This window comes from Musca vetustissima, unplaced genomic scaffold (genome assembly GCF_032173495.1).
Source record: "Musca vetustissima isolate MV318-11 ecotype Yass unplaced genomic scaffold, APGP_CSIRO_Mvet_v1 utg6387, whole genome shotgun sequence".
NCBI classification, from domain to species: Eukaryota; Metazoa; Arthropoda; class Insecta; order Diptera; family Muscidae; genus Musca; species Musca vetustissima.
Window position 1 is genome coordinate 182,330 of NW_026880437.1, and position 13,701 is coordinate 196,030.

General features: G+C 35.0%; 1 protein-coding gene across 1 annotated transcript in view; it reads right to left on the minus strand.

The window, feature by feature from the left end:
* Nucleotides 1-13,701, minus strand: part of LOC133326040 (cadherin-99C) — a 125,589-nt gene that overhangs the window by 84,358 nt on the left and 27,530 nt on the right. Inside the window, exon 3 of the mRNA XM_061534715.1 lies at nucleotides 12,106-12,228. Within this exon, the coding sequence (XP_061390699.1) occupies nucleotides 12,106-12,228 (123 nt within the window). The remainder of the gene's footprint in view (nucleotides 1-12,105; nucleotides 12,229-13,701) is intronic.

Below are 13,701 nucleotides of genomic sequence, written 5' to 3' on the forward strand. Positions count from 1 at the left end.
TCTTGACCCATTATATGCTGGAAGAGCTTATTTTCCTCTTCTATTATCATAAGAGCTTTTTTATATTTTTTGTGACTACGTGAGCTTTCAGGCGATGACACGCAAAATCATTTATCAACAATAATTATTGCACTTGTTGTTGGTGTTATTGCTGTTGTCGAAGCCATTGTCAACGGTATCTCCTTTGTTTATGTCTATGACTGTAATAGTTAAACAAAACTGTTACAATTCCTATTGACGTCTAACTATGACGGCTACCTACATTCGTACATGTCTTTTTCCAAACAACCAGCGGCCATATAACATCATTGTTATTGTCATCACTGCGCTTTTTTGTTTGATCCGTCCGTTTGGTTTTGTTAGCGATGTGTTGCTTTGCGTTTCTCCATAAGCAAGTTGTTTATGGTCTCTTGTGAACATCTTGTTAACAACCAATGACTGACGTCCACAGTCAATTAAAGATAAATTACATCCTGAAAAGAACTGTAAAGCTAAACGAAGAGGCACACACACACACAAATACATATACACGCAAAAACCTTTAAGTAACATTTAATACATAGAAAAGTACGTATTTGGTTTAGTTGGGCTCCCGCAAACCAGCGAGAGAGAGACTGTGTCATTTTATTGTTTTTGAACATTTGTGCCTCATTGTATGTTGCTGCTTAAGAATACCGCTTTTTTCCTACACATAGATCTATTTTTGGTTTTGCTTCTCTATGGTGGTCTATTGGCGATTTGGTCACAATTGCAACGCATGTTGGTTTTAATTGTCACTGACTGCCTACAAAAAAAAATCGTTACAATTTATTTTTCTTGTGTTATGACTTTTTGTGTGTTGTGGTCACCCTTAAGCGTCTGATGTCTGCCAGTTAGCTTACGCATTAGCTAACTATGGCTCCACAGCTAACCGAAATTGGTGTTACAAGTGCCACAAACCGTTTTTTTAGCATTTTATAAAAATGGCAATGCAAGTTCTTGCTAACTGGCGTTCTACGTTTGCTTAACTATATCCAATAATATATACGTATGTAAGTATGTACGTGTGTGTTTGTGTTGGTTGCAAATTCAGCTCACCTTCCGTTTTGCCGTTGTTTGCTTTTATATGGAATCTGATGTATAAAATTAATTGGTGAAAGGTTCTCTAAATGGTATTTTCTCACACATTTTACAGCTTGTTTGATATCTTCGTTGCTTGCCTTCACCTCCTCCTCATAGATGCCTTTGGGACTTTCCAAAATGTTAACGGAGGTGGTGTTTTTGTTTGGCCTTAATGAAATACAAGAAGTTTTATTGCTTACGAGATATGTAGAAAAAAGTAGGAGCTGCTTGTATAAATGAGGAGGATAGGTTTGTAATAGAAGAAATTGTAAAATATTTACACAATTTGTTTTTCTTTAAAAAAAATCTGATATCCATGAGAAAGTAGAAACAATGTTTGAAGTATAGGTAAATTGTTGTGTGTAAATTAAAAGGTTATTTGAAATTGGAATTTGATTACAAAATAGGTCGTAGATTTATAGGAAGAAGTTCTGAAGTCTTAATTTGTTTCATTTTACTGCTGTGTATAGACGACATATATAAGGGGTATTTTCTCTAAAAGGAATTCAAGGCGACTTTTAACAACAGAATACATTGTATTTAATAAGGAGTTGACGGTGATATTTTATTTATGGAAGAGACGAAGAGGTTCTGTCGTATCTAGAAAAGCTTAAAATTATATATCATACATATCTCGAGAAGTCGTGGAAGATAAGTCTGAAGAATTTTTTGTATAGAAAACAACCTACTCTACCTATAGGATCATTGAAGAGATCTTCCTGTCTATAGAAGTACTAAAGAGCCTATTCTATCTACGGGAAGGCTGGAATAGTTCTTCGACTGATAGAAATTCTGAAGAATTTTTTCGATGTATAGAAAAGTTGATTACTAATTTGCATTTGTGAAGTAGGTCTGCTGTCTATGGAATATATGAAAAAGATTGGCTTCAACTGAAGATTCACTTCTACTTAGTTGGCTCGAAACCGAACATTTGTTCCATAAGCCGAACTTAAAAACAAGTTTCAGGCGCATCGATCTTGTGCGCCGTTTTTCCAATTTGAGACACCATGATTTGATATATGCATATGCATTTCCATATCGATGGAAAGATCAAATGGAGAAGTAGTTGATCTTTCCATCGAAATCATGATCTTCCCCTTCTGCGGGAACCATCAGTTGAGTCGCTTTTATATGCCTTTTGAGTTAGGATATCCTCATCCATTCCCATACAATGGCCTAGCCACCGGTGAAGATCGATACGATTGACTATGTCGATGTCCGTGTATAGATGGCAAAGATCGTGGTTCGTTCGACGCCGATATTTCGAAGAATATTTCTCTCAAAGGTGACGTAGGGGTTGATAGATAGCAAGCAACGGCTCTCATTGTTTAACATGGCAAAGCCCAGGCTTATCTTGGTCCCTCATTCATCTCAATTGTGGACATTGACCTCACCGCGGTGTCACCTGGAGTGAACTAATAAGTGCCGAGAGTTTACCCATAAGAACTATAAAACATGAGATGAGGCGCCGAGTTAGTTGCCCACACTCGGAAACCCCTCCTACTATGAAAAAACAACTAAGATTCTCTTCTGTCTATTGAAATGCTGGATAGGCTCCTCCGTCTATAGAAGAGCTGGAAATGCTCTTCTGTCTATAGACGAACTTTTCATCTTCAGATGAGCTGGAGATGCTCTACTGTCTATAGAGACGAGTTGAATGAGGCTATTTTGTCTTTAGAAGAGCTGGTTAGGCTCTTTGGTTTATAGAAGAGCAGGAGAGATTATACGGTCTATAGACGAGTTTGGGAGGCTATTCCGTATATAGAAGAGCTGGAGATACTCTTCGGTATATAGACGAGCAGAAGAGTCTCTTCTCTCTATGGACTAGCTGAATCGGACCATTCTGTATACATTTAAGTTAAAGTGGCTCATCGAAGTAACTCTTGTCTGTTGAAGAGCTGAAGAAATTATTCCACCAGAAACTTAAAGAGACGCTGAAGAAGCTCATCGGTCCGTAGATGTCCTGAAGCTTCTATGTATACAGTTCTACAGGCTCTTCTGTCTATGAATGAATTAAAGAGGTTCTCTGTCCATGGAGAACTATAGGAGCTCTTGTTTACGTACCAATTTATAGCATTTAGAGCTGATTAAACTATTCGATCTATAGGAAAACTGAAGCTCACAGACCGATGCTGAAGAAACTCCTTTGTATGCAGTATTACATGCTCTTCTGTCTATGAAAAAATTAAAGAGATTTTCTGTCCCTGGAAAACTGTAGGAGCTCCCCTCCTTGTGGCAGAGCTAAATATATTTGTTATCCATATAGGAACTGTAGATGCTCTCCTGGGCATTAAAGGACTGAAAATTTTCTCCCCTTCATAGAAAAGTCTCTCCATGAAAAAGGTTATGTCTCTTCTTGTTTAACTATCTCTTTATTTCACATTAAAATCTGACATAAGCAGTACTTATGATATTTCCTTTTCTATCAAAGAAAAAAATACAATAACAAGTCTTGTGGCACAATCTCTTTTTCTTTTCTTTTTTGTTTGCAATTCATATTAGAATATTGGCCGAGAGTGTATTAATTTCCTTATTGCATAAATCAAAATGTACTCCAAGTTTTATTTTTTGTTATTTTGTCGATACAAATCAAACTAATGACAGAAAAATGAAAAGCCGGTTCTATATGCCAATGCAATAATATTTTTTTACTTTTTTCCTTTAAATCGGAAAACAGTTTTTCCCCTCGGCAACGGAGTTTGATTTTTTTCAGTTTGCTTTCCTCTCCGTCTATGCGATTCTGATTTTTCATTCATTCATTTTTTATAACAATTTATGTTAAATATGTAATAATAGCCAATACCACTTGTTACATTATGTCAATCCACTTAGTGTCGTATCGTTTATTTTTTTTATTTAGTCGAGACAGTTTCCAGTTTTCCAAGTGACCGGCATGAACATTCGAACGTTCTGCCGTTATTTTGGTCGGCATGTTTTTGTTTGGATTTTGGTGCGGGGTTTTCGTTCGATTTCTGGGAGGACTTTTGTAACGAATTGAGTTTTGTCCATTTTACCATTTGATTTGATTCGATCCGGCTGTTATGTTATTGCTGCTGCCGCGGCTGCTGCTGTCACCGTTTGTTTGCTGACTGGCCGCTTCCACGTTATTAGTGGAAAAATATTATGTCAACTCAGTTTGAATGATTGTCCATTAAATGAGCTTAAAATGTGGCCATTTAGTGCTCATTGCTGGCTGCTGCAGCAAAGAAGTAACCGAGTCGAGTTGAACGAACAAGATGGCGAACAATAAAATTTGAAAAGATAGATATATTGCATAGAGGTGACTTGTCAAAGTCGTTCGGTCACATTTCAAATGGCATTCATAGAAAAAATCTGAGATTTTTGTTTTTTTTTTCACTAACGACTGTGATTGGCGTCTTTAGTATTATAATGCTGATGATAATGGCAAAGTTTGGTGTAGCGAAATATGCTGCACGAAAATCGTTTTTCTCTTTTTCATTTTTTTGTTTGTTATTAAAGATAATATTTACATTTTTTATGAGCTGAGATGAAAATAAATTATAGCATTAGTCGTCTCAGAGTGAATAAATTATTATTAAAAAATTAATGGACAGAAATGTGTAGGGTTAATATTTATAAGATGGGAATTGAAAGTTTCAAAGCGAATAGGAATAAATCGGATAAAAAATCGGAGCTTAAAAAATGTGTGAAACAATATAATCCTTTTCCGGCATTTTTACAGAAAAAATTAAGCAGGTCCTAGAATATTTGAAGGTTCTGGTTACACATCGTTACAAGAGCAGAATATGTTTTTTCAATAGAAAAACAGAGCTGAAGAAGTTACATTATCGGTAAAAAATTTGAAGCTGATCTTCAGGTTGTAGAAAACTGAAGAACTTTTATTTCGTTTGATGAGCGGAAAATGGTCTTCTCTGATATTTTGTCAATATAAGATCTGATGTACTTTTTCTGTCTATAGAAGTGAAGTCGTTCGTCTGTTTACAGAAATACTGCCCATTTCACTATGGCCTTTGGGCTCTACAAAAATCGGAGCTGATCTTCAGGCTACAGAAAAAATTAAGCAGGTCTTAGGGGTTCTGGTTACACAGCCGAAGTCAGGAAGCTTTTATAGGCTAACTGGAGACGGAATTTTTTTAGATGAGTTGAAGGTAGAGATTCTTTTATAGACACAGACAAGTGTCTGTGTATTTGAGAGCAGACGTAGGTCTTTGATCTAAAGCATCTCCTCTGACTATAGAAGACCTGAAGAACCTCTCTAGAGAAGTTTTTTTAAGGTGTTCGATATTTCGAAGAATTGGATCAATAGTAAAGGAATGTGGGAAATAAAGGCATAAGAAAATAGTACCGAAGGAAGTATTTATAGAAGAGCACATCGGAGTCTTTATAATCGTGCTTAGGGGCGTCTTCATAGGTGAGCGTCTATAGATGAGCGAAGTCTCTGAAAACGATCTCTAGGAAAGCTGTATAAGCTCTTATAACTTTAGAAGTTCTCAAGAACCTCCTGAAGCATTTTTTCTTCATCTAGAAAGGAAGCAGGTATTCGATCTATAGAAAATAAAAATCAGATCCTCTGGTTATAGAAGCCCTAAAGTGTCTGTGTATTAGTGAGCTGAAGCAGGTCTTTGATCTAATGCTTCTCCTTTCACTATAGAATACCTGAAGAACCTTTTCTGTCCATAGAAGGGATGAAAACGTTTTTCGTTCTCCAGAGAAATTTTTTTTGGAGGCCTTCAGTATTTGGAAGAAGAGGGTCAATAGTCTGATGTCCGGGTCTACTGTTGAGGATGTGAAGGCATAAGAAAATATTGCCGAAGGGTGAATATAGAAAAGCTCATAGCAATCTTAATAGACGACCGTCTTCATAGGTGAGCGGCTATGGGCGAGCGAAAGGTTGCTTTAACATAATTCTCTGAAAGAATCTCTAGGAAATCTGAATAAGCTCTTATAACTTTAGAAAATCTCTGGAACTTCCAGAAGCATTTTTTCTTCCTATAGAAAGGTTTAAGTCCATCGTCTATATGTAGTAGGGATAAATCAGATCGTCTGTGGCTGAAACAGGTCTTCGATCTATACAAGAATTGAAGCAATTCCATTGCTATGTAATACCTGAAGAATCTTTAAAGGTGAGCTGAAGGGTGTTTCCATAGAAGGGTTTCTTGTAGACGAAGGGTTTATTGTAGACGAACTAAAGGGAGTCTCTGAAAAAACACTAAAAAGCTTAAGAAACTCGTATTTCTTTAGAAGAGATAAAGAGCTTGTGTTCATCAGTATCAGTAACAGCTTGGCCTGAATATTAGTTTGTCTTTAAAAAGGCTAAAGTCGATCTTCTGCATAAAGAGGAGCTGCAGCAGATCTTCTGTCCATTCAAGAAACCGCATTCGATTTATTGAAGATTAAATATACCTAATCTGTCTATATAAAGCCTGAAGAAGCAGTTTTCTGTAAAATTACTGTAGCTGCAGTTTTAGGTCTCTATAAAGATTTGAAATTCTTCGGTATGTAGAAGAACCTCGATTTTCTGAAGGGTGTTTCTATAGAAAAAAACACTAAGAAGAGATCAATTGCAGTTTTTAGGTCTCTATGGCAGTTTTGAAATTCTTCGGTGTGTAGAACCTCGATTTTCTTCTGTTCATAAAAAATCTGAATTTATTTACGATCATGATTTTCTTTTTCCGCCATAAATAAAATATATGTGACACATGTCAACATAAAATATAGCAACATCAACTATTTAGTGCAATAATTTAGATGAAAAACATCTCCAATTTTTTATCTACGATGACAAATTTTACGACTTCGAAGAAAATTGTGTCACCAAGTTAAGAAAAATGTTCCTGGAAATAGAATAACGATTTAGCAACCTGTTAAGCTGCAACATTTAACTGAATTCTTTTCCTGCAGCCTCCATCAAAACACATATCCTAACTATTTTCCACATTCACGATTCTCTACTAACAAAAAATACACAAACAAAAGACTTAAGACACAAACAGATTACTTTTGCAATCAGAGAAAAAACTAAGTGGAACATCCTTACAATTGGGTTAAACTCATTAACAGGATTTTTACTGTTCTTAGCTAACAAGATAAAAACCAAACAATAACATCAACAACAAAAAAGAAGAAACATAAGAACAATGTGGCAATCTTTTAATAAAAATACAATTCAATTAAAATAAAATAACTTTATTACCCAACAATAATTGACAAATGAATGTATGTCGGACGGACCGGACCATTTTCTGAAATCCTGAAATGGCTGTTATTCTTTCACCAAAGTAATTTCTGTACACATACAATGTGGCCAAGGTATATGAAAATCCCCTCCTCTCACTCACTCAATCATCATTTAATTATAGAGTTATGGCTTCCGTGTTATGTTTTTTCCGGCATCTTGGTCGTGTTCATGTTGCAGATATCTTCTCAGCTACTCCCTGCATTCCCTCTTTTTATACCATGTTAGAAAAAATTATAGTTTATGCAACAGAATGCCAAGGGTAATTAGATGGATGGCAAAAAAAAAGACTAAGAATCTTGTCTTTTTCACCAGTAGCAGCTTGGCTGCTAGACCACAAAAACAATAACAGCCACATCTACAACAATTGCCCCCAAAGAACTGTCATCAAGAACTCGTTTCTTTTGATTGAAGAGCAACAAACAACAGTTTTAGCAAAATAAAGTTGATTGAAAACACAATAGAATCACATTGAATGCCATTGGCTGCTGCTGTTTGATCTCAAAAAGATCAGCTGCCAGACAAAAAGTTGCAGAGAATATTTGATAGTCTTAGACAGGAGGAAAATCAGATAGAAAAATGTTAGAAACGAGATCAGGAGCTTTGGTTACATCAACTCAAGTGCATGTAGATTTTTTTATGAACCGCTTGATCAATAAAACGAAAGGCTTGTCATCAATCAACATAATTGAGGATGAAACGAAAAAAGACGAAAAACACAACAGCAACAACAACATGTGAAGTGAACTTTAAAATGAAATTGCCATCAATTTTCAGTTAGATCGATAGGTAGGTAGGCAGTAGCCTGAAACTAAAATGACAAATATCCATAATATCGACAGTGGAATATCAATGAATCAAGTCGATGAATGAAGTTCATGTGAAATGTCTGCAGTACAGGAGTTGAAGGAATGTGCGAGGGAAAGGGGTGTGCATAGACTATAGAAAGGGGTTTTTATAGAAAAGCAGAAGTTAATGTTTTTAGGAGATTTGAAGGTAGGCAGTCTTTTTAGGTGAGTTGAAGGGAGTCTTTATAGGTGAGCTGAAAGGAGTCTTTATAGGCAAGCTGAAGGGAGTTTTTATAAACGAGCTGAAGGGAGTCTTTCATAGATAACCTGATGTGAGTCTTTCATAGACGAGCTGAAGTGAGTGTTTCATAGACGAGTAGAAGGGAGTGTTTCATAGCCGAGTAGAAGGGGCGTTCTGAACGAAGTCACATGGACGAACTGAAGGGATACTGATACTTGGTGTATAAAGGAGCTAGAGCTCTTTCTGTATTTTAGCGGCGAACTAAAGGAGGGAGAGGTCTTATCATAGACGAGCTGCAGTTGGAAATTTTTCTTTAATTTTTTAATATTCGGTCTATAGAGAGCAGAAGGAAGTATTTAAAGAAAAGCTGACTTAAGTAGTCTTCCTATAGATGATCTGCAGCGAGGAGATTTTGTCTATTTTTTTTCTGCTACATATATGAGCTAGAGCTCGGTGGGTAAATGACCTGCTCTTCAGTCTATTTGGTCTATAAAAGAGCTGGTATTCAATCTATAGGAAAGCTGATTTTCGGTCTATAGGAGAGCTGATCTTCGGTCTATAGAAGAGCTGATCTTCAGTCGATAGAAGGGCTTATCATCGGTCAATAAAACAGCTACTTTTCGATTTGTAACATAGTTGATCTATGGAAGAGCTCCCTCTATATTCTGCGGTCTATATAAGCGCTGATCTACGGTCTATATAAGAGGTTGAGTATCGGTCTATGGAAAAATCAGCTTCTGTTTAAAGAAGAGCTGCTATTTTGACTGTAAAAGACTGTAAAAGTCTATAAAAGATCTATGTCGGTAAAAGACCTACTCTTCCGTTTATAGATTAGAAGATATTTAATCTGTAAAAGAGCTGGTATTCGGTACATAGGAGAGCTGATCTTCGGTCTATAAGACAGCTGATCTTCTGCATATAGGATGACTCATCTTCGATCAATAGAACGGCTCATCATCGTCCATAGAAGGGCTAATCTTTGATCTATAATATAGTTGATCCATAAAAGAGTTGCCTCTATGTTCTGTGGTCTATATAGGATCTGAAATTCGGTCTATATGAGAGGCTGATATTCGGTCTATGGAAGGTCAACTTCTATATAAACTCCCATTAGGTTTTTATAAGAAGTAACCATTAGGTATTTAGAAGATCTGTTCTCTCCTATGTCTCTGGAAGACTATAGAGTTCCTGTCAGTGAAGTTTTGGTCTATACAAGACCAAATCTGTCGGGTTGACTGGTGCCAAATCCAAACTGTTCACTTGGCCAACATTTTTTCTGTTAACTCTCTTACAGAAAGCCAACATTTAGAAGATTTGTAAATTTTATATCAGTATAACTGAGAGTTCGAATTGACCCAGTCTTGGCAAATATTTTTACTAAACTTGGATCAAGTCTGAAGATGCCAGAGTCCAATTTCTCTGCTATCCCCCATAAAATGTCAATATTAGGAAAATTTATAATAGAATGGGGTATTAGATTTGATGCAAACTTTGAACATCGTAATATTTTTGCCACATTCATGATTAAACGGAATATGGGATCTATCGGTCCACTTCTACTAGTACTAGAGAGTCTACATTTAAAACATTTTTAAATAAACATTTTGGACGCTTGTAAATTTCATATTTAGCTATTTGACAAAGTGTATTGATTCAAATTTTTAAATTATAATATTTTTTTTGTTATATTCAAGGATCATTGTAATATTTTTACCAAACCTACATTAAATGCGAATTTGCTTAAACTTCGTAACGAAAATCTCATTTATAGAAACTGGGAGAAAGCATCCATATATGGCGCCCAAAGTTCTTTTTTGTAAATTTTCTGCGATAATTTCTACATTAAAAGCGAAGTTTGGGTTTACTGGTTAATTCCTCTTGGTACCTCCCTCACATATACTAATATTAATGAAATGATGAATTCTATTTGGTTCAAACAAAAATAGGTAATAAAAGATATTTTCATCATATATATCTCGACAATACGGACTGAAACTTTCTGACTAGTTATTTTATCTGAGGTACCACATTTTTGCCACCACTGATGCGAATAAAAAATAATTTATCTCCACTAATTTTTCATTTGGTATTTATTATTTCTCTATCGATAGTTATTTTTCAATCAGCCACAACCCAACAAATGAATTGGAATTCTTAGATATTTAAATAAATAGAAAACAAAAAACATACAAATAACCAGTGAGCGGAGCAGTATAGTCGGACGGGGCCGACCATACGATACCCTACACAACTACCACTGAACTCAAATTTTCTACATTAAAAGCGGGCAATATTTGGGTTTACGATTAGAGGTAAACAGCATTCCTCACACTGACATATTTTCGAATATTACATATACAGTAAGTTATTTAATGACTCGAAAATAACACAAAAATTAAGTTTTCGGTCCACGTCATTCCAAAATTAATATGATCATCACCGAAAATTATAGGCGTTGTTTGACCATTGGAACCTCAAAACATTTCAAAGCGATCAATAAAAGATATTTAACATACAAATACATATATATCAGATCACATACAACAATATAATTGGTCTTAATTTAAAGGTCAACCACTCCTCTTGGATACAATATCAACTTTTCGGGTCTATGTCCTTCAGGGGTAAATATAAACGCTATAGAATACAAATTTTGTCATTTTTCACACCACTGATGCGATCTTTATCAAAAAATAATTCTCCAAGCAAAATCTCCACTAATTTTTCATTTGGTATTTATTATTTCTCTATCGATAGTTATTTTTCAATCAGTCACAACCCAAAAAATGAATCGGAATTCTTAGATATTTAAATAAATAGAAAACAAAAAACATACAAATAAAAATATTTAAAATTCCTTGCATTTTGGCATTTAAACAATACCGAGTCAAACGGTTAATTCACAAAAAAAAAACCGGCAAACGGTGTATCTGTCTATGGACACACAACAGAACAATTCTGGAGATTATTTAAAACAGATTTGTATGGAATTAAAATTGAAAGGAATGACTATACAGCAAATGCCATAACATGTAGAGCTATTGTATTCCAATGGCGGTGCTTGGTTGGCATACCACGAACTCACACACACACAGGTTCTAATGTTTAGAAGTTCAGTGCAATTGTTTTGCCCAAAAGTGCATTAAACTTTGAATCGCGCTGTCTGCTATGAACGACAATAAAACAATAATGAAAGCTTTGAAGAAAAAAATAACGAACAAAATTAGAAGACGGTAATAAAACAAATAGACAATGTGGCTGGTGTGGTGTGGCATGGCGGCGTGGGCGAGATAAGGTACCATAGCGAACTACAACTATTGTGATACATATGCAAAGATTAAAGAGAGCCAAACTTCTTGACTGCCACCCACCTTTTAGAAACAAAATTTGGTTTGGTTTTTCAGTTTTTTTTTTGTTGGAACTCCAAAAAACCGTAATTCATAGATATTGCGAAGATAGCTGGTTGGCTGGATAGCCGGCCGACTTGCGGATGCATATTCAAATGCCTGGCTGCAGACTAAGCAGCATAAGGAATACGATACCGCCACGCCAAAGACGATGCTCTGTGTGCAAGCATTTAGAATCAGAGGAAATATTTTTTAATTGTTATTTTTGTGTTTTTTTTTTCATCGTTGTTGTTTACTGCTCATGTTCATGTTCTTGTTGTAAATTTGTATGTTTAACACAATATACATATTTGTGAATGGATGGATATTTGAAACAATGGTTTAACAAAACCAAAAAAATGTAAAACTTACCTCAGGCACTGTAACCTCATAAGGTGTGTTCATGAAACGTGGCGCATTATCATTAACATCAGACACGCGCACTATAATCGGTATATTGCGACGTTTGTTCGAGGAACGTACTGTACAGGAAACCTGAAATGAAAAAACAAAAAGCGAAGAATAAAATTAGCAATTAAAGAAAACTTTGTGCAGAAATATTGGTGGTAATAAAAAAATACTGTGGTCGTTATGCACTACATTCATATTACACCTGCTCGCCTTTAAAAAAAAGAGTAAACTTGTCACATAATTTATGTACACCCCTTTTTCGTTACAATAAAATGAACAACATCAACAGTTATGGCTTTTTAGAAAAAATGTCTTAATTACGACGAAGAGTTTTCTAACGTATGGGGAGTATACCCAGTGTGCAATTTGCTTTTCAAATGTATAATTATGTAGACGATGTGATAGTTTACTGATGTGAAAACAAGATATAAAGAGGATGATAAGAAATAAAATGCTATTAAAAACAAATAGAGGATAGTGAGAACTTGATATAAAGACTGTAGTGGGTAGGATCAACAACTTAACTAAAGGAAAAAATCATAATTTTCTTTGATTATATACACTACACGAGGAATATATTAACAAGCTCCCTATCTACTCCCTATCCCTATCTACCTATAGAAGTATTACATCAAACGAATGCCGATAGATGTATTCTATATATAGAAATCGGAATACATTATAGATTTACTTTGGTCTTTATATAAGGTCTATTGAACATTTCTATATGTATAGAATAATAATAAAATTTAATCTACGTATAGAAAGCTGGTGGACGGACGACTTTTCCTATATTCATAAAACCAATAGAAGGCCTTCTCTTTTTACATTTTCCATTCTGAAGAACGACTATTACTAAGAGAAGATTTCTGTCTGAGAGATTTAATAATGTATATCTGAAGAGGACTAAATCGAACTCTTCCATTTTCAGAAGATCTATAGGTAGTATTTTATGGATAGATGACTTAGAAGAATATGCCTATAAAAAGTTTGTTTCTCATAAAAGTATAAAAGGTATATACATGGTCTTTTACGGATAGACGACATTGATATACGAAATATGTCTTTAATTGTACATTAAGACATATATTTGTAGAACCCCTTGATTTATAGAAGATCTTTCAAAGGAAATTATCTACTTATAAAATAGGGTATTCCATAAATATACAAAGGATGTAATTAAGCGTATAGGACGTCTAAAGAAGTCTTCAATCTATAGAACATCTGAAGAATTCTTTAAAACAACTGAACTCCTGCTCTCTATTTGCAAAAAAACTCTAGTAGCCGATTTTCGCAATCCTCCCTATATACCAATTATTAATCATTAAAGAAATTTCAAAATGCAAGAAAAAGTCAGTTGACCAAGTCGTTTCTGTTCAATTGTAAATGGTTTAAAACAGTTTTATGGTCGATTTTTAGCTCCTGGGCGATGTAACGACTGCTAATTGCCAGTCAACTTCAATCATTTCTCCGATTTTATCGACATTTTTGACGACCGGCCTAATGGATTTCCAAGTTAGAAAATGAAGAACATCTTGACCGATTACATTTATCCTA